Consider the following 25,682-nt stretch of genomic DNA (forward strand, 5'->3'; position numbering starts at 1 on the left):
GGGTAATTACAATACCTTGTAGTTATGCTTGAAAACAGCTGTTTGCTACAGCTCCACCGAGCCCGCCTGCAATTGGTGGACAATGACAGCACACTGTTGTTTCTGATTGGGCGAAACCGCTGTTTAGTGGAAACCCGAAAGTAGGTTTACGCTAGCTTTGGGGGAAGGATTTAAGAGCAAAGTACGATAAATCTGTATTTATATTTCTTCACTCGCAAGTCTTCGCCGCTGTTTACCACACCATCAACTTTTAACATTTACTCCACTATTTTCAATAGCTTAGCTTAAAAACCGAACTTGGCTATAGCCCCGCCCTACCCGCCTGTAATTGGTGGATATGACAGCTATTTGTTTTTTCTGATTGGACGAAACCGGTGTTTACGTGGACCCGGAAGTAAATTAAACTAGTGCTACACTGGCGTGGAGGGAAGGATTAAAGAGCAAAGAGCAAATAAAACTATTTTTCTTTTCTCCACTCGCTAGTCTTCGTCGCTGTTTCCCACACCATCTACTTTATTTGAAACAAACAACAAACACGAACGGTGTAAGTATATCCGCGAATTCATTGGATAAACAAACAACTCCACTGGAGTGTTTATTTTTAAATGATGCAAAACACAGAATGCATTTGTGCCGATAGAGCAAGTTGCAAAGAGAAACAGGGGATGCAAACGGCGTTTCAGTGGAATGATTAACAGCTGTATGAGGGATGCACAGAACAGTAAGTGAGGCGTCCAATAAAGTCATTTAGCGGTACGTTTTGCAGCCTGGTTATGATGCAATATCTGTGTTATTATCATTGGAAAGGCATTTTTGTAGCCTAGGTGTATTCAAATGACTATTCAATGATTCAGTAAGTTTAGTACCTTACAAAGAATTGAACAGTCTATAATTTTTATGGTATGTTTTAATGTAACCGAGAGAATGTCAAAAGAATTCAGAAAAAAATCTTCGCTGGTGAGCATTTTCTCTGGGATTAAAGTCTGGAACCAGACGAGGCCACTCCAAGATCTTCATGTGGTTCTTCTTGAGCCACTCATTTGTTGCTCTGGCAGTATGTTGTGGGTCATTGTCATGCTGAAAGACCCACACACGACCCATCTTCAAGAGGTTCTTATCCAAGATCCTATGGTACATGGCCATGTCCATCAGCCCTCATCTTCCTGTACCCTTAGCAGAGAAACAACCCCTCAGCAGAATGGTTCCATTAGTCCATTCCGGTCTTGTGCAGGTCTACAATGAGATACTTCCACAGCTCTTTGGTCTTGAGTGTGTTTGTGTGGCAGGTGTCTTTTGTCCACATAATGAGTTGAGATTGGGCGTCCATTCCAGTCTTGAGCATGTCTACAATGTGAGGTTCTTCTACAGCAGCTCTTTGGTCTTGCCCATGGTGATGGAGAGGTTTGAATGGAAGATAGTGTTTGTATGACAGGTGTCTGTTGTCCACATAATGAGTTGAGATGAGACATCTGTTCCAGTCTTGTGCAGGTCTACAATTTGAGATACTTTCATAGCTCTTTGGTCTTGCCCATGGTGATGGAGAGGTTTGAATGGAAGATAGTGTTTGTATGACAGGTGTCTTTTGCCCACATAATGAGTTGGGATTAGAAGTCAATTCCAGTCTTGTGCATGTCTACAATCTAGTGTTTTTGCAGTTGGTTCTTGAAAACAGCAGAGGCTCCTGTGGTATAGAGGATCTTTGATTTTAGGAGCGCGTACTTGTCAGTTATGGTGAGCGGCTACACAATGTTTGAGTTTAAAGGGAAAGGTCACAAGCTCACACTTGCTTTTTCCACTATTTTGAGCCAAAGGCTGCGCTATTGATTGTAATGTTGGGAAGCGTGTCTTGACTTTCGAGCAACATTAGTCACACTGACGTGGGGTGGGGAGAAAAAAAACACTTAAAAAAATGACTCTGACGCCGACACGGTCACACATGTGGCTAATTAGAGGCCGCTTCTGTGTATTTTTAGCCTGTCAAGGTAATGAAAGCAAGCTCACGGTGTGAAGGCAAGTATGGCGTCAGACTGGATGAGATGGAAGGCGGTGAGAGAATGGACGCAATCCCAGCGAGCAGATGCATGAGGAAGATGAGCCATCTGTCTGTTTTCTCACCATATGATTGGAAAGCGACACAAATCCACTCTCTCCGTTGCAGGCGGCAGAAAGTGAGCCGCATCCGTCTTTGCTGACATCACACATGCATTTATTTACTTTTATGACTCCTTTCAGGCTGAGGAAGCAGAATGGGGAGGAAGGATGCCAGCGCCACCAAACTACCAGTTGATCAGTACAGGAAGCAAATCGGTAAGTGGAAGCACTTTTGCACAGTCGCTGAATGACACGGGTGGAATGCTACCCCATAATCGTGGGATTAAGGCAGGGGTGTCCAAAGTGTAGCCCGGGTGCCATTTGCGGCCCGCGGCTGTTTTTTTATTGGCCCGCCGCACATTCTAAAAACCTAATTTTGCATGAAAACAAACAAAAAACAACGGCAAAACTGGAAAAATCAGCAGTAATTTTACGAGAGTAACGTTGTAATATTATGAGGAAAATTAAGAAAGATAGGAGCATGAATTTGAAATATTAAAGAAAGCCTTTCTAAAAATTTGTAATGACAAGTAATTGAAAGTTGTGGAAAAGTTAGAATATTATGACAACAATGTCATGATTTGTTCTTGTAAATTTTCTTTTCATAACTGTACAATACAATACAATACAATTACGAAAGAAAATTTCTTCTCGTAATTGTATTGTATTGTATTGTACTGTATTGTATTGTACAATTACAAGAAGAAAATTTACAAGAACAAGGTTGAAAGTAGAAAAAGTAGAAAGTTGGGAATTTCAGAACAAAATACTAAGTGAAAAAAGTTGCAATTTTATCAGAATAAACTATGAGGAAAAATAGTGTCATTTTAGTAGCATAGAGTTGAAATATTAAAGAAAAAATGAAATGGAAAACAGCTGTAATTTTACCAGAATAAAGTTTTTAAAAAAGAGAAAAAAGTTGGATTACAATGACAAAAATGGCACAATTTATGAAGAAAAATAAAATTATTTTAGTAGCACAGAGTTGTAGTAGTAGTTGTTTAAAGTTGTAATGTGAAAAACAAAGAAAACAAAATAAAGCTGTGATTTTTGGAAGATTAGGTTGAGGGAAAAGTTATAATATTATGGGATTAAATTCAAAATACAGTCAAACTTGTCTATAGCGGCCACTAGAGGGAGACTGCAAAAGTGGCCGCTATAGACAGGTGGCCTCTATAGACAGGTTGGTGGCCATTTTGAATGTTGACCAGTAGAGGGCACTGTGGGACTGCGGATAAAAGTTGTAAAGACCTACTAGGCTTGTTATTCTCCACCACTCAGAGAACAAAGCTGTGCTACTATTGTCTTTTGTTATGTTTGTTTTTAATATTTTGTTTTTGAATTTGGATTTGGTTGGCTGATCCTAAACTTTTTTTGAAGAAAATTTTAGTTGAAATAAAAAAAAGTTTTAATATAATCTTTACATTTAAAACATTATTACAGTACATGTTTCTTGTTTCAAATGTGTTTATTATTATTTTTTAACAAATTTCAATTGCAAACTACTGTACACGTTTGTGTGTATGTAACAGGTTTACTTGTTGTGATTCCACTTGTTCTAACAGTGGATGGAATAATGGCTCAATAGCGCCCTCTCTCACTCGTGGGCTATATATACCTGTACAGCAGAGTGTCATTACAGCTTTAGTTCATCAGGAAGTGACGGGAAGTGACGGTGGGCGTCCCGAGCAGGAGAGCTAGGCTCAGTGCTAGCTGTGAGTTTGGAGAGAGTTGGGAAGTGTGTTTATGTTGGCGTGGATGTAAAGTCCTGCAGTGTTCTCCGCTGTTAATAAAGCCATTAAAGTGCATCGGTGACGTGAGTCTCTCCTTCCCCACAACAAGCGGCATTACAGTATTGACCAGTGCACACCAGGAAATAAACGGTGTCACTGTAGTAGCAAGCTCCAAAGAAGACGGCTTTGTTTGTGTCGAATACAGAAGATGAGGACTTTGATGGATTTGTGGATGAGGATTGATAAAAAATAACGTGAGTACATTCTAAAATACTTCAATTAAGTACAACCGAACTCAGTTTTGCTCCCGCTGCCTTTTTAAAAACATACGATAGCATGCATGCTAGCGTGTTTAGCGTGCAAGCAGTATTGTATTGTATTGTAGCGTCGCTGAGAGCACGTCCTGTTCCCAGCCTACTTTGCGGTAATGTTTTGGTGCAAATGCTCTTAAAGTTACATGTTTGACCAGGAAATCGCAAGCTCAAAAGAAGACGGCTTTTTTATGTGGAACAACTGACAGTTTGTGTGGATCTTGTGAATGATTGTGACTGAGCTAGGACTCACTAATTAAAGTCTACACACGACGGCTTCATTGATTGAAAAACAAAACTTTTTCGTGCATGAAGCTTCTGCTTGAGTCGGTAATTTGGCCGCTATATGCAGTCAGATATTGACCAAGGAAGACAAAATGGGTGGCCGCTGGCCGTGTTGGACAGGTGACTGCTATACACAGGGTCTATAGGGATTTTTCAGTGGCCGCTATAGGCAGGTGGCCCTTCTATATAAAGGTGGCCGCTAAGACAGGTTTGACTGTATTACTATACTAAACTAAATATGAGAAGAGAATGTACAAGAATTTATGAGGAAAAATAATGTCATTTTTAGTTGCACAGAGTTGAAATATTAAAGAAAAAAAAGTTACTTTTATTTTTTTTTTTTACATTTTTACTTAAACATTTTTTTTACATTTTAATATTATGAAAAGAAATATCCCAAAAAATTAAGCAACAGGCGTCATGTAACAAGCCTTTTTACAAAATAAAAATAAATTATATAAAAGTGCCAGACGCCCCCTCCTGAAAAATGTGATGAGGAATACATGAAGCGTTGATGACAAATGACAATCGAAGTGTTGTGTGTTTGAAGGTAAGCAAGACTACAAGAAGACAAAGTCAGTCTTAAAGGCCACGCGGCTCAAAGCTGAAGCCAAGAAGAACTCGTCTGGATTCAGGGTGAGTCCCCCCCGCACTACCCACTCCCACACTTGTTCTCATGTCCTGCTTCTATGACTTTAGCAAAGCGGCATGCACCGATGTCTCCGTGTCGCGCATGGCCTGCATGTCTCTTGATCAACAAAATCGCATGCAAATTCACTCACTGATGCTGTTTTGTTTTGTGTTTGTCATGCATGCTAAATGCTAACTTTCTACTGTTCGGAGGAAAGTCTAAAATGTTGGCAATCCCTGCTGTAATATGAATGGCAGACCAGCAGTTGGCCATACCACTTTTTCAAAGTAATGCAAATTAGCTGCACAGTACCTATGCAGTAAGTGTACGTGTTAGAGTTGGAAAGCAAATCTCTCGTATTTTACTAACACACATAAGGACTATAGGATCTAACAGACATACTGTAATAACTCATTCATACATATTTATAATAGCTTAACGCTTTGGAAAAATTAAAAAGACAAATGCTAAGGAATACAAATAAGGAATCAAATGATAATATCATCAGTGATCTGTATCAGGAGTGTCCAACGTGCAGCCCGGGGCCCATTTACGGCTCACGGCATGTTTTTGTTGGGCCTTGGCACATCCCAAAAATACAATTCAAAAAGAAAACTAAAAGAACAACTGCAAAAATGGAGAAAAGAGATGTAATTTTACAAGAATAAATACAAAATATTAGGAGAATAAAGTCCATAATAAGAGAAAAGTAGCATAAGTTTGACATATTAAAGATTAAAACACATGTAATTGTTTAAAAAGTTGCAATATGATGAGAAACAAACAAAAATACAACTGCAATTTAAGAAAATGTGGCTGGGTAAAAGGTATTTTATTGCGACAGTAAAGTCCAAATATTGTCACAATAAAGACACAATATTGCAAGAAAAAGTAACACAGGTGAAAAAGTTCATATTATATGAATGTTTAATAATACGCTTTGTCACGATAACACAAAGCTCAGTTGCATATTTACATAAAAATGGAAGAGTGGCCCCCGCATCCTGTGATTTGTCAGCATACGGCCCTCGGTGGGAAAAGTTTGGACCTGATCTATATGCTTATTAAGTATATTTTGGGAAAAAAAATGCTATTATGCATTATGTATTTATTATCATCGATTTAATACTCTCTATGTCTCTATTGACTGTAATGAAGTATAAAAATAATTTATTAATTTATTAATTTATAAAAATAATAATATTAATTCTCGTAAAATACATATCAGCGTATTAACTATAAGCGTTAATATTTGTTCAATATATACTGTATATTTGATAAATATTTGTTGGTTTGATTTATGCAACTTGCGTGTCGTCAGTGTTGCACTGTGAGTTTTGTGTCGCATTAGGATGTAAGCCACGCCCCTTTGTGTGACATTATGAGTATGATGAGGGTGGATAACTTCTGCAATGTTTCTGCAAATACTCGCTTTGGAATTGACGGCTGCACTCGCCAGTGTGAATGTGGTACAGTACAAGTGTGGTCATGTTGCTGCATTGTGTTGTGAGTCCTGGGTTGGCGTCGCTCGTTACAGTTTCTTGTCGTTCCTCGCCAAGACGGAGCGCCGCCTGCGAAACGGTCATCTCTTAAAATATGCGTCTCGGAGACGACGACACGCGCGGCCTCATTAAGCACGTCTGTAATCCAATTAGATTAGTCGCCGTCTTGAAATATTGATATTGCTCATGAATAATTCAAGCGGCAAGACAAGAGGGGTCGGATTAAAAATACCTCAGGGAGGAAGATATTAAAAGTCGCTTTTTTATTTTTATTTTTTTGGCCTGGAGTTATGATGGTAGAAATGTTTCAAAATGTGTTTGCTCACGCATTTTAATGCTGAATATATTGTTTTTTAATATATGATGATGTGTTCACTGACGTCAGGATGAACACACGCGTGCTAGCGCCGCGGTCACTTGTCATGTTTGCATCAGTTGAAAGGAACTCTGGAGTGTTTGCTCTACTCGTACGGTTCGTTTGGTCACGTGTGAGCACCTCCATCCCAACCCTGCTGAATGCCTTTGGAAGTGCTCTCCCTCTGTGTGTGTGCTCTTTAAAAGTATATTTCACAAGCTGTTTGTGAAATCTAAGCTGGCAAATATATTAGAATATGAAAATAAACGACATACTGGACCCAGCAAATGATATTTAGTTTGGAATATTTGAGTTATGTGGCATAATAAGTCACGAAAGGCCTTTAAAAGTGTATTTTACAAGCTTTTTGTGAAATTATGATGGTAATTATATCAGAATATAAAAATAGCCTAGGTAATCAACCCGGCAGACGACATTTTGGTTTGGAATATTTGAGTTATGTTACATAATAAGTCACAAAAGGTCTTTAGAAGTATGTTTTACAAGCTGTTGGTGAGATTTGAGATGGTAATTATATCAGAATATAAAAATAACCTAGGTAATCAACCCGGCAGACGACATTTTGGTTTGGAATATTTGAGTTATGTGACAGGAGCTGTCCAATCCTTTATGTTTATGTTGTTTACAGTACAACCTTTGGTCACATGATACAAATCTCAGCGTAAACGCTACGCTAACCTCACCACAGTGTCCACCAAGTATATATTTATGTAAGGTTTATGTCCGGACCAGAGTACTGAACCATAAGCGTGAATTTTGCTTTACTTTCATCCTCTTCTTGCCTCCTTTCTCATCTCCTTGCCTCCTCCCGTATCTCCTTTCCATCCCTGCCTCATCTTCTCTCCACCTCACAGCTGGCAGCCAAAGGTGTCCTCCTCTGCTCCTTACTCCAGCATCTCCATGCCTTCTTCTCCTCCTCTTCTTCTCCATCTCCTCTTGTGGGATGCATCTGTCCTCCCTCAGCAGAGCCAACATGCCGACGCGGCACGAGGAGACGGCAGCTGCCAGGACAGCCTGTCTGGCGGCTGGGCTGCTAGCGGGCCCGTCTGGACAAGTTGGCACGGCGAGGGATAGGAGAAAAGAAAGGAGTAGTAGCACCCCTGTCACATAGAGGATCTTTGAGAAGCATTTTTGTAATAGATTTTCAAAACTGCGGAACACTCCTGCCAATAGAGAGCAGTCAGACGGACGGCACTTTAAGTCCCCACTCGATGTACGTCCCCTCCCGCTTGAAAAAGGCGAGTGAATAGCACAGACAAGAACTCAAGGTGCATTCATGGATATCGGGTCATTGCAGCATTTTTTTTCTTAGGCAAGGAACCGAGTCCCACTGAAAACCGCTCTGTGACCCATTTTTGGGTCACAACCAACCAGTTGAGAATCACTGATATAGAGGATCTTTGACTAGCATTTTTTGTGGAAGATTTTCAAAAACAGCAGTGCAATCTTTTTTTTTTTTCAGTAAATCTTCAATAACAAATGAGCTCCCCCATCATCCATATAGATGATCTTTGACTACATTTTATCAGCAGAAGATTCATTGTTATAGATTTTCAAAAACGGCGCACGCTTGTCATATAGAGAATTTTTTAGTAGCTTTTTTTTTTGCAGTAAATCCTCGAAAACCACTGAGCATCCCTGTCGTCCATATAGAGGATCTCTGACTTGTTTTATTTGCATTAGACTCACTTTTGTAGTACATTTGCAAAAAAGCTGCCATACTGTCATCAAGGAAACGTTTATTGGTTTGTGGCGGTGTGCCACAAATACATTTGGACCGGCACAAATACATTTGATGCTACCTGTTGGCTCTGGCTCATAAACACATTATAAGACTGTAGGTTGGTTACCACGGTAACAGCTGTCATCAGACCGTGCTCACATGTTTCAGGAGGACTTCAATGTCAAGAATTTGTAGCTCGGAGCTTCAGTTTGCGCTTTTTGGCTTCTTTGTGCATTCTTCTTGGAATATTCTATTCAATGGTGCTTAAACGCGCGTTAAGCTGACCAATTTATCAATCTAGAGTTGCACACGCTAAAGCCACCAGGGGAAGCAGCGACAGGGCGGGCCAGACGAGGTGATGTCTGCTCAGCCTCCTCGTCGCCACGGTGACGGAGCCCCGTCTCCCAGCATGCCGAGTAGCTCTAGAATGTGCTCGTACATCACCGTGTGTGTGTGTGTGTGTGTGTGTGCGTGTGTGCGTGCACACAGTGGGCTGCTCTCCTCCAAAACAATGATCTCAATCAAGTGCAGGTGTTAAAGTGTTTTCACCCCAAGAACCTCTCCTGTCTTTTTCCCCCCTCCCTAGACGCAAGAAAAGGAATAAAGAAAGACAGTAAAAAAATGTTGATGAAGTTGAAAGTAAAGTGTGCGAAATGTAAAAGTTTTCCAATTAAAGCGAAGCAGTTTGGAGGATGGAGATAAATGTAGCTGCGGCTAATGAGGAGCAGCGCGGCTGATGATAGCGCTCATGCTCGCCGTGGCGTCCTTTTAATAGGCTGCAGCTCCCACGACGCCGCTGCATTTGATTCATTTCTCATCCACGCACGCCCCGACGCTGCATCTCGCATCATACACACTCGTTACGTACTGGATGGGAGTCGCCTCATCTCACTTGCTGCTTCCATTCCAACCTTAAAGCTCCAACTGAAATCCATTTCCTCAATCATTCCCTTGGATGATTGAAAATAAAACAAACCTTATCGATATGTTGAATAACGTTGGAAGGGTGAAACCCGTTTTAAATGTATTGTTAAGTGTAAAAATAAGTTAACCATGGCTTAATGCAGTGCTTCTCAAATAGTGGGGCGTGCCCTGCGCGAAGGGTGAACTGTCAGGCGGAGCGTGAGCGACCTGCCAACATGTACAAATTTGTTGTACTCGGCGTGCAGTTTGAGTCTTGAATGCTCTTGCATGCTTCACTGCTCTACACTTGGTTGCATTTTCCTGCACAGTACAGATAAATAAATCGATGTGATCAGTTTCTCAGTGGCGGCGTGGCGCATTTCTGTGCCCTAGGGGGGCATGATGGGGGCTTAATGTGACAATATGACCCATTTTAAATGTATTGTTAAGTGTAAAAGTAAGTCAGTCACTGTTGCCTTTAAAAATATGCTTAGTTTGAAGTGTAAAATACATGATAAAAATAATGGAATAATAATCTGACGATATAACAGGTTTGAAATGTATTTTTGGCTGTAAAAAATATGTCAACAATACAACAGGAGACTGTGACTTTACTTGTAAGTGTATTGATAAGAATAAAGCCACTATTCATATTTGAAAAAAATCTTTTTTTCTCTCGTTTTTCTTTTTTTTTGTATTTCTTTTTTTTGCTTTTCCCCCCATTTTTTTCCTTTTTGCATTTTTGTCCTTTTCTTCATTCACCTTTTTGTAAAAATCATTTATTTGTGTAAAAACAATTCAATCACGGTTAATATTTCAAAATGATCATTTTTCTTGTTTTGTCTTCCCCCCCCCGTTCTTCTTACTCTTTTCTCTTTTTCCTTTTTAACCTTTTTGTTTTTCCCTTTTTTGATCATTTTAAGTGTTTAAATAACACAAAAACACAAAAAAACATATTATCTTTGTTCTTTTTTTTCTTTTCTTTTTTTTCTTTTTTCCCTTTTTCCTTTTTTCCCCTTTTCTGGGATAATTTGTAAGTGTAAAAATAAGTTAACCACTGTTCCACTTGAAAGTATTGGTAGTTTTTAAGTGTATTGAGTGTATAATAGTATATAAGTGTATGATAATATCTAAGTATACAAATGATAAGTTAACCACAGGAAATAGTAAAACGTGAAGGTGTGCATCTTTGCAGGCGTGAAGAAGGAACTGAAAATGAAATGAGGAGTTGCTCTGGCAACTTCAGATGAAGCATTCCAATTCCAATGATAAGAGTCCAACAAGATTTGCTGCTGCTGTGTCCCACTTTGCTTTCATGCATCTTCTTCTTCTTCTTCTTCTTGAGTAACCTCCAATCAGCCGCGCTCTTAAACCCTCCAAGCGAGCTCTCCACTGCTGATGACAAACTTTCTTTGCTAATGACTTCCCCCGCCGGATAAAGAACAAAAAAAAAAAAAAAAGTGGCGCGTCGGAGTGGTCCTAATGAAACTCCAGCTGATGAAGATTGTTGTGCGCTTAATGAACGAGCTCTCCAAACATCCACTTTTCAACTTGACTGCCGCTCCTTCATCTGCCGGGGACGATTAAACCATCCAGAAGCAAAATAGGACACTTCTCTGAAAAAACAGCTTCTCTTGCAGCACTTGACACAATCCACAAAGCTTTTGTTCACGCTAATAGTAATATTCATGCTAATACTAATATCCATGCTAACACTAGTACTAATAGTAAAATTCATACTAATAGTAATATTCATGCTAATACTAATATCCATGCTAACACTAGTACTAATAGTAATATTCATACCAATAGTAATATTCATGCTAATACTAATATCCATACTAACACTAGTACTAATAGTAATATTCATACTAATAGTAATATTCATGCTAATACTAATATCCATACTAACACTAGTACTAACAGTAATATTCATACTAATAGCAATATTCATGCTAATACTAATATCCATACTAACACTAGTACTAATAGTAATATTCATGCTAATAGTAATATTCATGCTAATACTAATATCCATGCTAACACTAGTACTAATAGTAATATTCATACTAATAGTAATATTCATGCTAATACTAATATCCATACTAACACTAGTACTAATAGTAATATTCATACTAATAGTAATATTCATGCTAATACTAATATCCATGCTAACACTAGTACTAATAGTAATATTCATACTAATAGTAATATTCATGCTAATACTAATATCCATACTAACATTAGTACTAATAGTAATATTCATACTAATAGTAATATTCATGCTAATACTAATATCCATGCTAACACTAGTACTAATAGTAATATTCATACTAATAGTAATATTCATGCTAATACTAATATCCATGCTAACACTAGTACTAATAGTAATATTCATACTAATAGTAATATTCATGCTAATACTAATATCCATACTAACACTAGTACTAATAGTAATATTCATACTAATAGTAATATTCATGCTAATACTAATATCCATGCTAACACTAGTACTAATAGTAATATTCATACTAATAGTAATATTCATGCTAATACTAATATCCATGCTAACACTAGTACTAATAGTAATATTCATACTAATAGTAATATTCATGCTAATACTAATATTCATGCTAATACTAATATCCATACTAACACTAGTACTAATAGTAATATTCATACCAATAGTAATATTCATGCTAATACTAATATCCATACTAACACTAGTACTAACAGTAATATTCATACTAATAGTAATATTCATGCTAATACTAATATCCATACTAACACTAGTACTAATAGTAATATTCATACTAATAGTAATATTCATGCTAATACTAATATCCATACTAACACTAGTACTAATAGTAATATTCATGCTAATAGTAATATTCATGCTAATACTAATATCCATACTAACACTAGTACTAATAGTAATATTCATACTAATAGCAATATTCATGCTAATACTAATATCCATACTAACACTAGTACTAACAGTAATATTCATACCAATAGTAATATTCATGCTAATACTAATATCCATACTAACACTAGTACTAACAGTAATATTCATACTAATAGCAATATTCATGCTAATACTAATATCCATACTAACACTAGTAATAATAGTAATATTCATACTAATAGCAATATTCATGCTAATACTAATATCCATACTAACACTAGTACTAACAGTAATATTCATACTAATAGTAATATTCATGCTAATAGTAATATTCATGCTAATACTAATATCCATACTAACACTAGTACTAATAGTAATATTCATACTAATAGCAATATTCATGCTAATACTAATATCCATACTAACACTAGTACTAACAGTAATATTCATACCAATAGTAATATTCATGCTAATACTAATATCCATACTAACACTAGTACTAACAGTAATATTCATACTAATAGCAATATTCATGCTAATACTAATATCCATACTAACACTAGTACTAATAGTAATATTCATACTAATAGCAATATTCATGCCCATACTAATATCCATACTAACACTAGTACTAATAGTAATATTCATACTAATAGCAATATTCATGCTAATACTAATATCCATACTAACATTAGTACTAATAGTAATATTCATACTAATAGCAATATTCATGCTAATACTAATATCCATACTAACACTAGTACTAATAGTAATATTCATACTAATAGTAATATTCATGCTAATACTAATATCCATACTAACACTAGTAATAATAGTAATATCCATACTAATAGTAATATCCATACTAATGCTAGTACTAATAGTAATATCCATACTAATACTAGTACTAATACTAATATCCATACTAATAGTAATATCCATACTTATACTAGTACTAATACTAATATCCATACTAATACTAATACTAGTACTAATACTAATATCCATACTAATAGTAATATCCATACTAATACTAGTACTAATACTAATATCCATACTAATAGTAATATCCATACTTATACTAGTACTAATACTAATATCCATACTAATAGTAATACTAGCACTAATACTAATATCCATACTAATAGTAATATCTATACTAATACTAGTACTAATAGTAATATTCATACTAATAGCAATATTCATGCTCATACTAATATCCATACTAACACTAGTACTAATAGTAATATTCATACTAATAGCAATATTCATGCTAATACTAATATCCATACTAACATTAGTACTAATAGTAATATTCATACTAATAGCAATATTCATGCTAATACTAATATCCATACTAACACTAGTACTAATAGTAATATTCATACTAATAGTAATATTCATGCTAATACTAATATCCATACTAACACTAGTAATAATAGTAATATCCATACTAATAGTAATATCCATACTAATGCTAGTACTAATAGTAATATCCATACTAATACTAGTACTAATACTAATATCCATACTAATAGTAATATCCATACTTATACTAGTACTAATACTAATATCCATACTAATACTAATACTAGTACTAATACTAATATCCATACTAATAGTAATATCCATACTAATACTAGTACTAATACTAATATCCATACTAATAGTAATATCCATACTTATACTAGTACTAATACTAATATCCATACTAATACTAATACTAGCACTAATACTAATATCCATACTAATAGTAATATCTATACTAATACTAGTACTAATACTAATATCCATACTAATAGTAATATCTATACTAATACTAGTACTAATACTAATATCCATACTAATAGTAATATCCATACTTATACTAGTACTAATACTAATATCCATACTAATACTAATACTAGTACTAATACTAATATCCATACTAATAGTAATATCCATACTAATACTAGTACTAATACTAATATCCATACTAATAGTAATATCCATACTTATACTAGTACTAATACTAATATCCATACTAATACTAATACTAGCACTAATACTAATATCCATACTAATAGTAATATCTATACTAATACTAGTACTAATACTAATATCCATACTAATAGTAATATCCATACTTATACTAGTACTAATACTAATATCCATACTAATACTAATACTAGCACTAATACTAATATCCATACTAATAGTAATATCTATACTAATACTAGTACTAATACTAATATCCATACTAATAGTAATATCCATACTAATACTAGTACTAATACTAATATCCATACTAATAGTAATATCCATACTTATACTAGTACTAATACTAATATCCATACTAATACTAATACTAGCACTAATACTAATATCCATACTAATAGTAATATCTATACTAATACTAGTACTAATACTAATATCCATACTAATAGTAATATCCATACTAATACTAGTACTAGTACTAATATCCATACTAATAGTAATATCCATACTAATACTAGTACTAGTACTAATATCCATACTAATAGTAATATCCATACTAATACTAGTACTCATACTAATATCCATACTAATAGTAATATCTATACTAATACTAGCACTAATACTAATATCCATACTAATAGTAATATCTATACTAATACTAGTACTAATACTAATATCCATACTAATAGTAATATCCATACTAATACTAGTACTAGTACTAATATCCATACTAATAGTAATATCCATACTAATACTAGTACTAGTACTAATATCCATACTAATAGTAATATCCATACTAATACTAGTACTCATACTAATATCCATACTAATAGTAATATCCATACTAATACTAGTACTCATACTAATATCCATACTAATAGTAATATCCATACTAATACTAGTACTAGTACTAATATCCATACTAATAGTAATATCCATACTAATACTAGTACTCATACTAATATCCATACTAATAGTAATATCTATACTAATACTAGCACTAATACTAATATCCATACTAATAGTAATATCTATACTAATACTAGTACTAATACTAATATCCATACTAATAGTAATATCCATACTAATACTAGTACTAGTACTAATATCCATACTAATAGTAATATCCATACTAATACTAGTACTAGTACTAATATCCATACTAATAGTAATATCCATACTAATACTAGTACTCATACTAATATCCATACTAATAGTAATATCCATACTAATACTAGTACTCATACTAATATCCATACTAATAGTAATATCCATACTAATACTAGTACTCATACTAATATCCATACTAATAGTAATATCCATACTAATACTAGCACCAATATTAATATCCATACTAATAGTAATATCCATACTAATACTAGTACTAGTACTAATATCCATACTAATAGTAATATCCATACTAATACTAGTACTCATACTAATATCCATACTAATAGTAATATCTATACTAATACTAGTACTAATACTAATATCCATACTAATAGTAATATCCATACTAATACTAGCACTAATACTAATATCCATACTAATAGTAATATCCATACTAATACTAGTACTAATATCCATGCTTAGACTGCATGTCCAGGCTGACTCACATTGACCTGTAATATTTGTGCGTGTGGACGGGTAAAACAGCTTTTTGCTTTGTGCTGTACCAAATGTGTGGCGTTTTTAAAAGCTTATTTAACAACAAAACGTGAACTCAGTGACCTACATGATGCTCATTTTTTTTCCAGAATCTATGCATTGTTACACATGTATTTGTTGAATATTGTAATATATATATATTACTTACAAGTTAGCAGGTCGCTATGGTACACCCCGCACCTGGAAGAGTGTCAGCAGCACCAAGCCCCGCCCCCGGCTTTGCTACAAATGTTCCTTTATCTTCCCAGGATGGCTTCCTGGTGCTCGTGGCCATCGCGTTCTTCGTCGTCTGCGTCTACGCTTTTTTCTACCTCAACCTGAGCAACGAGATTAACATGGACGTGGACGTGGACTGAAAGCGGGACTTTTGGGAGCGCAAGGAGGCGTGGCAGGCAGTGTCACATGACCAGCAGAAGAACAACAAGGTTTTTGTGTGTAGAAATGCTTTGCGTAAGATCTGGCAGACAGAGCACGGGTGTCCAACCTTGTCCCACTGAAAAGTCAAAGGACGCCATTTTAATGTTTTTCATTTAGTAAGCATGCAAAAATAAATGATTCACAGCAAATATTTCAAGAGAAACTTTACTTGTTGGTATCAACATTTCTCCTTACATTACACCTCTTTATTTCCATTCTTGCTGCTGCATTCATTTTATTTCTACATTCCTGTGCGCTGCAGGCCCATAAAAACACAAGCTGTGGCCTGCAAATGGCCCCCGGACCACACTTTGGTCACCCCACCGCCTGCACAGTGTAAAGAGAACCCGTTCAAGAACTTTAGCAACCAGATAACAATTTGGTTTGATTATGGGCCTGCTTACTAGGTGCTAGTATGCTAACTAGTAGCATGTTGCTATTTTTGCCAATATCCTCGTATTAAATTGCATACATTTACATTGCATGATTCAAACTGCACTGTTGGTGCTTAGCGCCGCTATCTCGCTGTAGACACTAGCTTTAGCATGTTAGCATTTGGCCCATCTCATTGAGATTTTGAGCTTCAGTCAGCTTGTTGATATTTTTGCCAATATCCTCATATTAAATTGCATACATTTACATAGCAGGATGCAAACTACAGCTGTTGGTGCTTAGCACTGCTATCTCGCTATAGGCGCTAGCTTTAGCATTTGGCGCATCACATTGAGCTTTTGTATTTTACCAAGCTTGTTTATATTTTTGCCAATATCCTCATATTAAATAGTATACATTTACATGGCATGATGCTGTTGGTGCTTCGTGCTACCTTGCCATAGGCACTAGCTTTAGCATCTGGTGCATCATACTGAGATTTTTTAATAAAATAAATAAATATATAAATTAAAAAAATAAAATAAACATGTAATAAAAAATACAAATAATTAAAAAAAAAATTAAAACAGAACAAAATAATTACAAATAAATGGAACATTTGGGAAGCACTGGTTATCTGGTGGTGCAAAAAAAAATAAAAATAGCTGACCCTGTCCAAACGAAAAGAGATAGAGCTCTTGTACTGGCGCTGTTTAGGTTGCACAGGCGTGCCTAATATTGTGGCAGACGCTTCCAAAGCAGTGGTAAATCATGGCAGTCACGTCCGCTGATAGGAGAAATGTAAATCTGATCCCGAGCCTGCCGTCGCAGGGAGACAATCACAAACTCTTCCTCCTCCCGATCCCGGCGGGGATCACAAAGTGTGAGATTAGAATCCGCGGATGCTCTGATGGCGCGTGTGCGCCGAATACAAATCTTCCTCTTCTGCTACCTGCATCCCAAACATCTCGGAATGTCTCCCCATTCCAGCACGGTGGACGTCAGTACGCGAGGCTTCATCCATCTCAGCGCTCCCATGACCCCTGACCTCTAGTGAAAGACAGCATGTGAAAGAAAGCATTATGATAAGCCACGCCTCTTCCTGTTCACTCACATGTGCAACAATAGACCTTAGTAGACCTTCACACACGTGACACCCGCTGTCGAAAGGTCACGGCGAGCGCCGGCGCCGCCATCGGCACAGACCCGAGGACCCGCGCGATGTTTTACCCACTCTAGCCAGGAGAGACGCTCTTCCTTTGCCTTTCATGCTTTTATTTGGTACCGCTGGCTTCCTCGTTGGATGCACACTCACTGGACACCTGATTAGGTACACCTGCACCCTCACACAACGCTGTCAGCGAGGGATTTATTGAAATAAACCACAAGAATAACAAGAACCCCGCAGTGACGACCAAAGAATAAAATAGTACAATCCTAAGCAACAAGTCAGGTTTTGACATGTTTTTTTCCAGAAGAATAATCAAGATAACAGGAGAAAACAAGGCTGTAAGTGACACAATATTTGTTGTGTCTATTGCACATTTAAAAATGCAGGGCTTAAAACTCCAAGTAACCAAATGCTTTTTTTCTCATTTTAACATTTCATTTGATTTTGCAGAATATTTAATAACTTTTCTTGTAAAAATTGTTACTTCAGCCTCATATTTACACTTTATCCTTGTAGCACTATTATTCTTTTTTTTTTTTTACTTTATTGTAATATTTTTTCTAGTGCAATTTTTCACTTTAGTATAGTAATATTTCAACTTTATTGTTGTATTTTTTCACTGTAGTATTTCAACTTTATAGTTGTTTTTCCCCCCATTTTTCTGTCTTTACTATTGTAATAATTTTCTAGTAAATGTTTTCACTTTATTGTAATATTTCAGCTTTATTGTTTTATTGTTTTTTCCATTTTCTATCTTTAAGAAGTTTCAGTTTGTTATAATAATATTTTAAATGTATGCTATTATTTTTTCGATTATTTTTATCTTAATATTATTATAATTTTCTATTGCAGTTTTTCACTTACTTAAAATAATTTGTTCAACTTTATTGTTGTATTAGGTTGTTTTTTTTTCTTTATTTTCCTGGATAGTGTAATAATTTTCTGTTGCAATTTTTGACTTTCTTATAATATTTCAACTTTATAGTTTTTTTTCTTAAATATTGTAATATCTTTCTGGAACATTTCTTACTCGGTGATAATAATATTTCAACTTTATTTTATTTTATTTTTCCAATTTTTCTTTCTTAATATTGTACTTTTCTTGTCCAATTTTTCACTTTGTTGTAATATTTCAACTTTATTGTTGTATTGTCTTATAGATATTGTAATATATTTGTGCTAGAAGATGTTCCACTTTCTGCTCGTAATATTTCAAGTGTATTATGAATGTTTGGTTCCTGGGGAGGAAGGTGTTAAAGGTCGGGGTCCACGGCGACGACGACGGTGATGATGATGATGCCGATGATGGCTCGTGTGTTTATGTGTCTTTCGTGGTTTTAGTGGTTTCTATCGGGTTGCTAAAAGCAGACGTGGTCGTTCTCGTTGCTCTTAAAATGGAACGGATGGAACAAGCGCCTGCGTCTGTTTGCTCTTTTACGGGCGTTTAGAGCTTGTCAGTGTTCTTTTTCTCTTTTTTTGGCTTTCATTTCGAACGCGTAAACATGTAAGTGAGGCTTTGTTATCTTGCGGTGTACTTTGGCTTTCCTGATTTTACGCCACAAATTCATGAGCTACATTGTTTAGCTTTTGCGTGAGCATAAAGATTTGATTTGATTCGATTTTTTTTAGCTTGGACTTTTACAAACACCTTCTACCTTGCATCATGCCAACACAAATCACCTCACTCTTTATCTCAGTGGGCACGACGGTGCACGCTTGCTGTGCCTTGCTATGTTCCAGTGTGCGTGCGTGCGTGCGTGTGTGTGTGTGTGTGTGTGTGTGTGTGTGTGCGCGCGTGCGTCCATGCTCCAGTGAAGCGCTCAGTCTCCAACTGAGACGTGAAGAAGCGAGAAGGAAGGGTCAGTCCCGCCAGGAGCTCATTTAGGCCCTATCGCTTTCTCATGCACACACACACACACACTCAGGCTTGTGCGTCCCATTAGAGAGCTTCAGAACTGATGATGCGTGTCACAAAGTTCTGCAGTCCATTCTTTTCCTGTCTTTTACGCCTTTACAATCTTTGCACACCCTTAAAATGTCATTAGGACCAAAGACTCGACAGCTACTGCACGATATTTCATCGGAAAAGCAACACTTTGGACCAATCATGCGTCAGAAATAAACTGTACGGCTTAAACACAGCAGACCGGCGCCAAGTCGCACTTGATAGGGCGAGGAAGCATGCAGAATTACAGTTGAAGATGAATGAAAAATATATACTCTATTATGTGTGCTCATTTTATCATATATACATGAAATGATCATATTTTTAAAATATTTTTTGATGTCCTGCAAAGTTTATATTAATAATACAATTATAGCAATTTAATAATAAAATGTTACAAATATAATCTACATATAATCTGATTATATTCCACTGATATAATTAGAACATATTTATGTGTATTCATTTTATAATATATACATGAAATGAAAATATTTTTTAAAATATTTTTTATGTCCTGCAAAATTGATATTGATAATAGAGTTATAGCAATTTACTAATAAAAATGTAATTATATATTTCTATTAAATTATATTACAGTCATTTTAGTATCATTTATATATATATATATATATATATATATATATATATATATATATATATATATATATATTATAATATCTAAAATTATATTTTTGTTGAAAATATAATCTACACATAATCACATAATAATACACATAATAATATATACTTTTATTATTATTATTATTGTTTTGAGGATTTCTTCTTATTTTATTTATTTGCATTTTTGCTTTGCGGCATAGCCAAGAAACTGACTCATGGCTGCTCATGATTTATGGAGTGTTGTGCTTCGTGACGGAGTGCTTGAAAAAAGCATCAGTACGTTACAGAGTGGATTCAAAAACAACAACAACAACAACAGTGGATTACGGAGCGGTTAAAAAATAACCAACATCACGCAGTGGTTCAAAAAAAATAATTGTTAAATTCTCGAATTAAAAACTTCATATTGTCCTCAACCAAATATGAGTGATTTTTACACTGTAATCACGCTATGTGGTTTTAGCTCTTCTTCAAAATATGCTCCCAAGTCCTCATTTGTTCATTAAAATTTGTAAAATATTGTTTTTAAAATGTTCATTTTAAAAGAGTTCAATAATAATGATTCATTCCTGAATGTAAATAATACTTCTATTATGATACTATAATGTATATTTTTATATTATACTACTGTACTTTTTATCTTGCTAGAAAAGAACCATGAAATTAGGCAGTGGTTCAAAAAAGAATCTAAATTACGGAATGGATTAAGAAAACTCAATAAATGAAAGAGTGGATAAAAAAATAGCCAATAAATTATGGCGTGGTTAAAAAAAGAGGTTGTAAATGACGAAGTGGATAAAAAACAACAACAATGTATTCTGGAGTGGCAAAAAAAAAAATCAAAGTTCTCACAGCATGGATAAAAATAACCAACAAATTCCGGAGTGGTTAAAAAAATAAATAAATCGGTAAATTATGGAGTGGATAATAAAATAGGCAGTAAATTACAGTCAATAAAAAATATCCAATAAATTATGGAGTGCTAAAAAACAATCAGTAAATTGGCGAAATAAAAAAAGGAACAAATTCCGGTGATTAAACAAAATCAATAAATTACGCGGTGGCTGATTACGGTGTGATTTAAAAAAAAAAATCTGTAAATAACAAAGTGATTCAAAAACAGCGTGGCTAAAAAAATAACCAACGCAAATTGGAGTGGTTTAAAAATGACCGATACATTACGGGGTTGAAAAAGTTTTTGTTGTGCGAAGCGTGCGTATAAAAGGTGCATCTTTAGTAATACGTCACACTTTTAACGCTGCCTTTTGGTTTTCACTTTCTACTGCTATTATTTTGCTATTTTGTACACGTGCATTTGTTTGCTTTGAAAGCCTTTGAGTTTTTAAAAAGCGCGCTATCAATAAAATGCGTTCTTATTATTACGATGAAGCTCGACTGAACACAAAAGAAAAATAACAAGGACGTAAAATAGCAAATATTATCTGTGGCGCTTGTCTGTTGTGTTTGTATATTTTTGGTTTGGTTTGGTTTAGTTTATTTGAACATGAAGGTTCCAATGGAATACATCTCGTGAATCATTCTTTGACAGTTCCACATGTCCAAAAGGAGTAGGAAGAAGCAAAGCTTATTTAATCCTACCCCCCATCCATTCTACATCTAGTACAGTACATGTGGTTCACTTCCTGGATTCCATGTCATGTTTTCAGTGATAGTCAGGATAACACATAATAGATAACGGTGAGATAACCCTCCCCCCCCCCCCCCCCCCCCCCAAAAAAAAAAGAGAGAACATTCATAATAATGATAATAATGATGACAATACTAAATAAATAAATAAATAAATAAGAACAAAGCTTTTTTTTTTAAACACAACAAAGAAAATTATAAAAAAAAATAAAAAATAAATAAATTAAAAATTAAAAAATAAAATTAAATTAAATTAAAAAAAAAAAAATAAACCTGACAGAACAATCAGGACTCTTCTGCCTTGTATTTAGCAAACATCAACTGCTTGTATTGTTTTTTGAATTTGCTCATCTCTGTACATTGTTTGAGTTCTTTACTCAATCCGTTCCATAATTTAATTCCACACACGGAAATGCTGTGGGTTTTCAGCGTTGTTCTCGCATATAAATGTTTTAGGTTTAATTTTCCTCTAAGATCATATTTCTCCTCTCTGATTGAGAAATACTTAATTAGATTTTTGGGTAACGAGTTATTATTAACTTTATACATTACTCTAGCGGTTTGAAAGTGTACTAAATCTGCGAATTTTAATATCTGTGATTTTAAAAATAAAGGGTTTGTATGTTCTCTATACTTGGCATTATGAATTATCCTCACAGATCTTTTTTGCAGTACAGTGAGTGAGTGAAGATTGCTTTTGTAATTATTTCCCATATCTCCACACAATACGTTAGATATGGAAATACTAAGGAACAGTACAGAGTGTGGAGTGATTTTTGATCAAGAACATATTTTGCTTTATTCAATATAGAGATATTTCTCGCCACCTTTTGCTGTATATATTTAATATGAGATTTCCAACTCATTTTTTCATCTATTATAACCCCAAGGAATTTATATTCTTCCACTTTTTCAATATCCGTTCCATTAATTTGTATTTGGTCGTACGTGTCCTTTTTACTATTACCAAATAGCATTATTTTAGTTTTACTTAAATTCAGAGATAATCTGTTCTTGTCAAACCATGACTTTAATATGACCTTTTCATCCTTGACCTTTTTAATGAGTTCTTGTGTGCTTTCACCAGAACAGAAAGCGGTGGTATCATCGGCGAATAAGACCAATTTTAAGTTGTTAGTTACTTTGCAAATGTCGTTAATGTACAAGTTAAACAGTTTTGGTCCCAGAATGGACCCCTGTGGTACTCCACACGTATTGTGTAGACTCCCAGATGTATATTCTCCTAGCTTTACAAATTGTTTCCTCTTTGCTAGGTAGCTTTTAACCCAATTTAAGACTAAACCTCTAATTCCGTACCTTTCTAATTTTGAAATTAAAATAGTGTGATTAATTGTATCAAAGCTTTTGTCAGATCCATGAATACTGCAGCTGCGCATCTTCTGTTGTCTATGGCAGTAGTGATTTCCTCCGTGATTTCCATCAGTGCCATAGAAGTTGAAATGTTGGCTCTGTAACCATATTGACTACTTGCCAATAATTCATTCTTATTAATAAATTTGTCCAACCTATTATTAAATAGCTTCTCCACAATTTTCGAGAATTGTGGTAACAAGGAAACTGGTCGATAATTTGTAAATTGGTGTTTGTCTCCTTTTTTGAAAATTGGAACCACCTTGGCTGTTTTCATTTTGCTTGGAAATATTCCAGTATTTTTGGGGTGTAGGTACTCTTTTTAGCACCAGGGATGCAAATTATTATTTTTTTTTCCTTTCTACAATTTCTGACTGAAGTGCATTTCCACAGATGCACCGAATGCGAACAAGCAGAGAAGAACAAAAGACGGGATGTGAAATACGAGGTGGACGCTGGGCGCCGGTCTGCTCCTCAGGTGAGATGGACGGGGGTTTGCTTTACTCGCGGTGTGAAGTCACGTGGGAATTGGCGTATAGGATGTCAGCTGCTGCTTCCTGCCTTTATCCCGCAACAGGAATTGGCTGTGTGTGTGTGTGTGTGTGTGTGTGTGTGTGTGTGTGTGCGTGTGTGTGTGCGGGCAAGAAGCCCAGGTGCAGCAGAGCACAGGTGTTCCCTCTATGAGCGACACAATGGACGTGTGCAAACACAGCGGGGACGGACACGACGCAAATGGAGAGCGACGGGTATTCCCAGAGGACACCTGTGGAGCACCTGCACGCATCCGCGCGTGACACACGAGGAACAAGCGCACCCGTCGGAAAGAAAGGCACGTCCGCGTTTGGTTGAGGATTATTTTTGTTAATGCGTGTTTCCACGTCAGACAGTGGAATAATAACTAGGCTCTCGTTGACCACAATTGATAAACAAGCATATTGTAGAACACAGCAGCATCACAACCAATGTTGTAACAGCACTCCGGCGCACACTGCCGAGTCAGATGAATTGATTAGAAACAACAGCACAATGTTACAGTATTTTTTTTATCCTATTGGTCGAATATAATCCAGTCAAACTTGAATATTATATATTTATATAATATATCAAATCTAAAATGAGGTGAAATTGTCCCAGCAAAACGTAGAAGAGCAACAACGCAGACGTTAATCTGACGGCAGCAGCAGCGTGCAAACAGCCTTGGCAGAGGTCCTCGCTTGACTGAGTGCAAAATAGGACAAAGAGCAAACGAAAAGAGCATTTTTAACACAGCTTGTCCGTCATGTTTGTGGTATTTTAACCTGGTATTAGCAGCATCTTTTACCATAAACCCTCATTTGGTCACACACATTCAGTAGCATTTCACATGAAAAAGTATGTATTATTATTATTATTATTATTTTGGGGGCTCCCTTCTTCTTCTTAGCTGATGTATTCACTTTTAGAAGAAACAAACACTTGACTGATTCTTATTTTTATTTCAGCGCAAACAGTGACTTATGGAGAGTTGTTGCACGGGCCAGGAGAGAAGCCGTAGTTCAAAAAAAGAAAAAGAAAAGTACATTACAGAGTGGATTAACAAAAAAAAACAATAACGTACAAAGTGAATAAAAAATAACCAATAAATCTGTCAGGATTAGCTTGCTGCTCTGCTGCCCCCTTCTGTTTTTTCGTTGCAGCTCATCCTCCTCACCTCCTGGGGTCCTAATTGACGCACCTGCAGCTCATCTGGCACCTTCTCTTAAGCCTCTAGAAGACACCCGTTGGTGCCAGATTGTTGCCAGACTTGCCTTATCGGCCTCGTCGCTGTAGTGCTCCTCGATTCCAGGCTTGCTATCCTAGAACATTAGATTGCTAATCCTGCCATCTCCCTGTCCGTTGATTTCTCCGGCAGCATGAGTGTTTTTCTGTTTTGCATCTTACCTGCTTGGTTTTCAGCAGTGTCTTTTTGTTCGTGGAGTTTAGCTTTTTATTCTGCCCGGTTTTCGGCAGCTTCCTTAGTTGATAGTTCCCCTTTTTTCCCCGTTTGC

At 35.7% G+C, this 25,682-nt stretch overlaps 1 protein-coding gene across 3 annotated transcripts; it reads left to right on the forward strand.

The window, feature by feature from the left end:
- The first annotated feature begins 394 nt into the window (after positions 1–394).
- On the forward strand, positions 395–25,546 carry triqk (triple QxxK/R motif containing). 3 transcript variants are annotated; one of them, XM_054764443.1, is made up of 5 exons: positions 395–544; positions 2,233–2,307; positions 4,971–5,056; positions 24,049–24,133; positions 24,304–25,546. In XM_054764443.1, exons 2-5 carry the CDS (start codon positions 2,247–2,249, stop codon positions 24,447–24,449), a joined length of 378 nt encoding a protein of 125 aa, XP_054620418.1. In that variant the 5' UTR covers positions 395–544; positions 2,233–2,246; the 3' UTR covers positions 24,450–25,546. The 3 variants fall into 3 exon arrangements, with proteins under 3 accessions (XP_054620418.1, XP_054620420.1, XP_054620419.1); XM_054764445.1 differs by lacking the exons at positions 24,049–24,133; positions 24,304–25,546 and adding an exon at positions 16,357–18,985; XM_054764444.1 differs by lacking the exons at positions 24,049–24,133; positions 24,304–25,546 and adding an exon at positions 7,784–10,265.
- The last annotated feature ends 136 nt before the right edge of the window (positions 25,547–25,682 follow it).

Source organism: Dunckerocampus dactyliophorus, chromosome 20 (genome assembly GCF_027744805.1).
Source record: "Dunckerocampus dactyliophorus isolate RoL2022-P2 chromosome 20, RoL_Ddac_1.1, whole genome shotgun sequence".
Lineage (NCBI taxonomy): Eukaryota > Metazoa > Chordata > Actinopteri > Syngnathiformes > Syngnathidae > Dunckerocampus > Dunckerocampus dactyliophorus.

Coding starts and splice junctions, on each gene's coding strand:
- triqk (XM_054764443.1), top strand. CDS start 2,247: ATGGGGAGGAAGGATGCCAGCGCCACCAAACTACCAGTTGATCAGTAC. Junction 2,308..4,970: donor TCAGTACAGGAAGCAAATCG/GTAAGTGGAAGC, acceptor GTGTGTTTGAAG/GTAAGCAAGACTACAAGAAG. Junction 24,134..24,303: donor GGCGCCGGTCTGCTCCTCAG/GTGAGATGGACG, acceptor GCGGGCAAGAAG/CCCAGGTGCAGCAGAGCACA.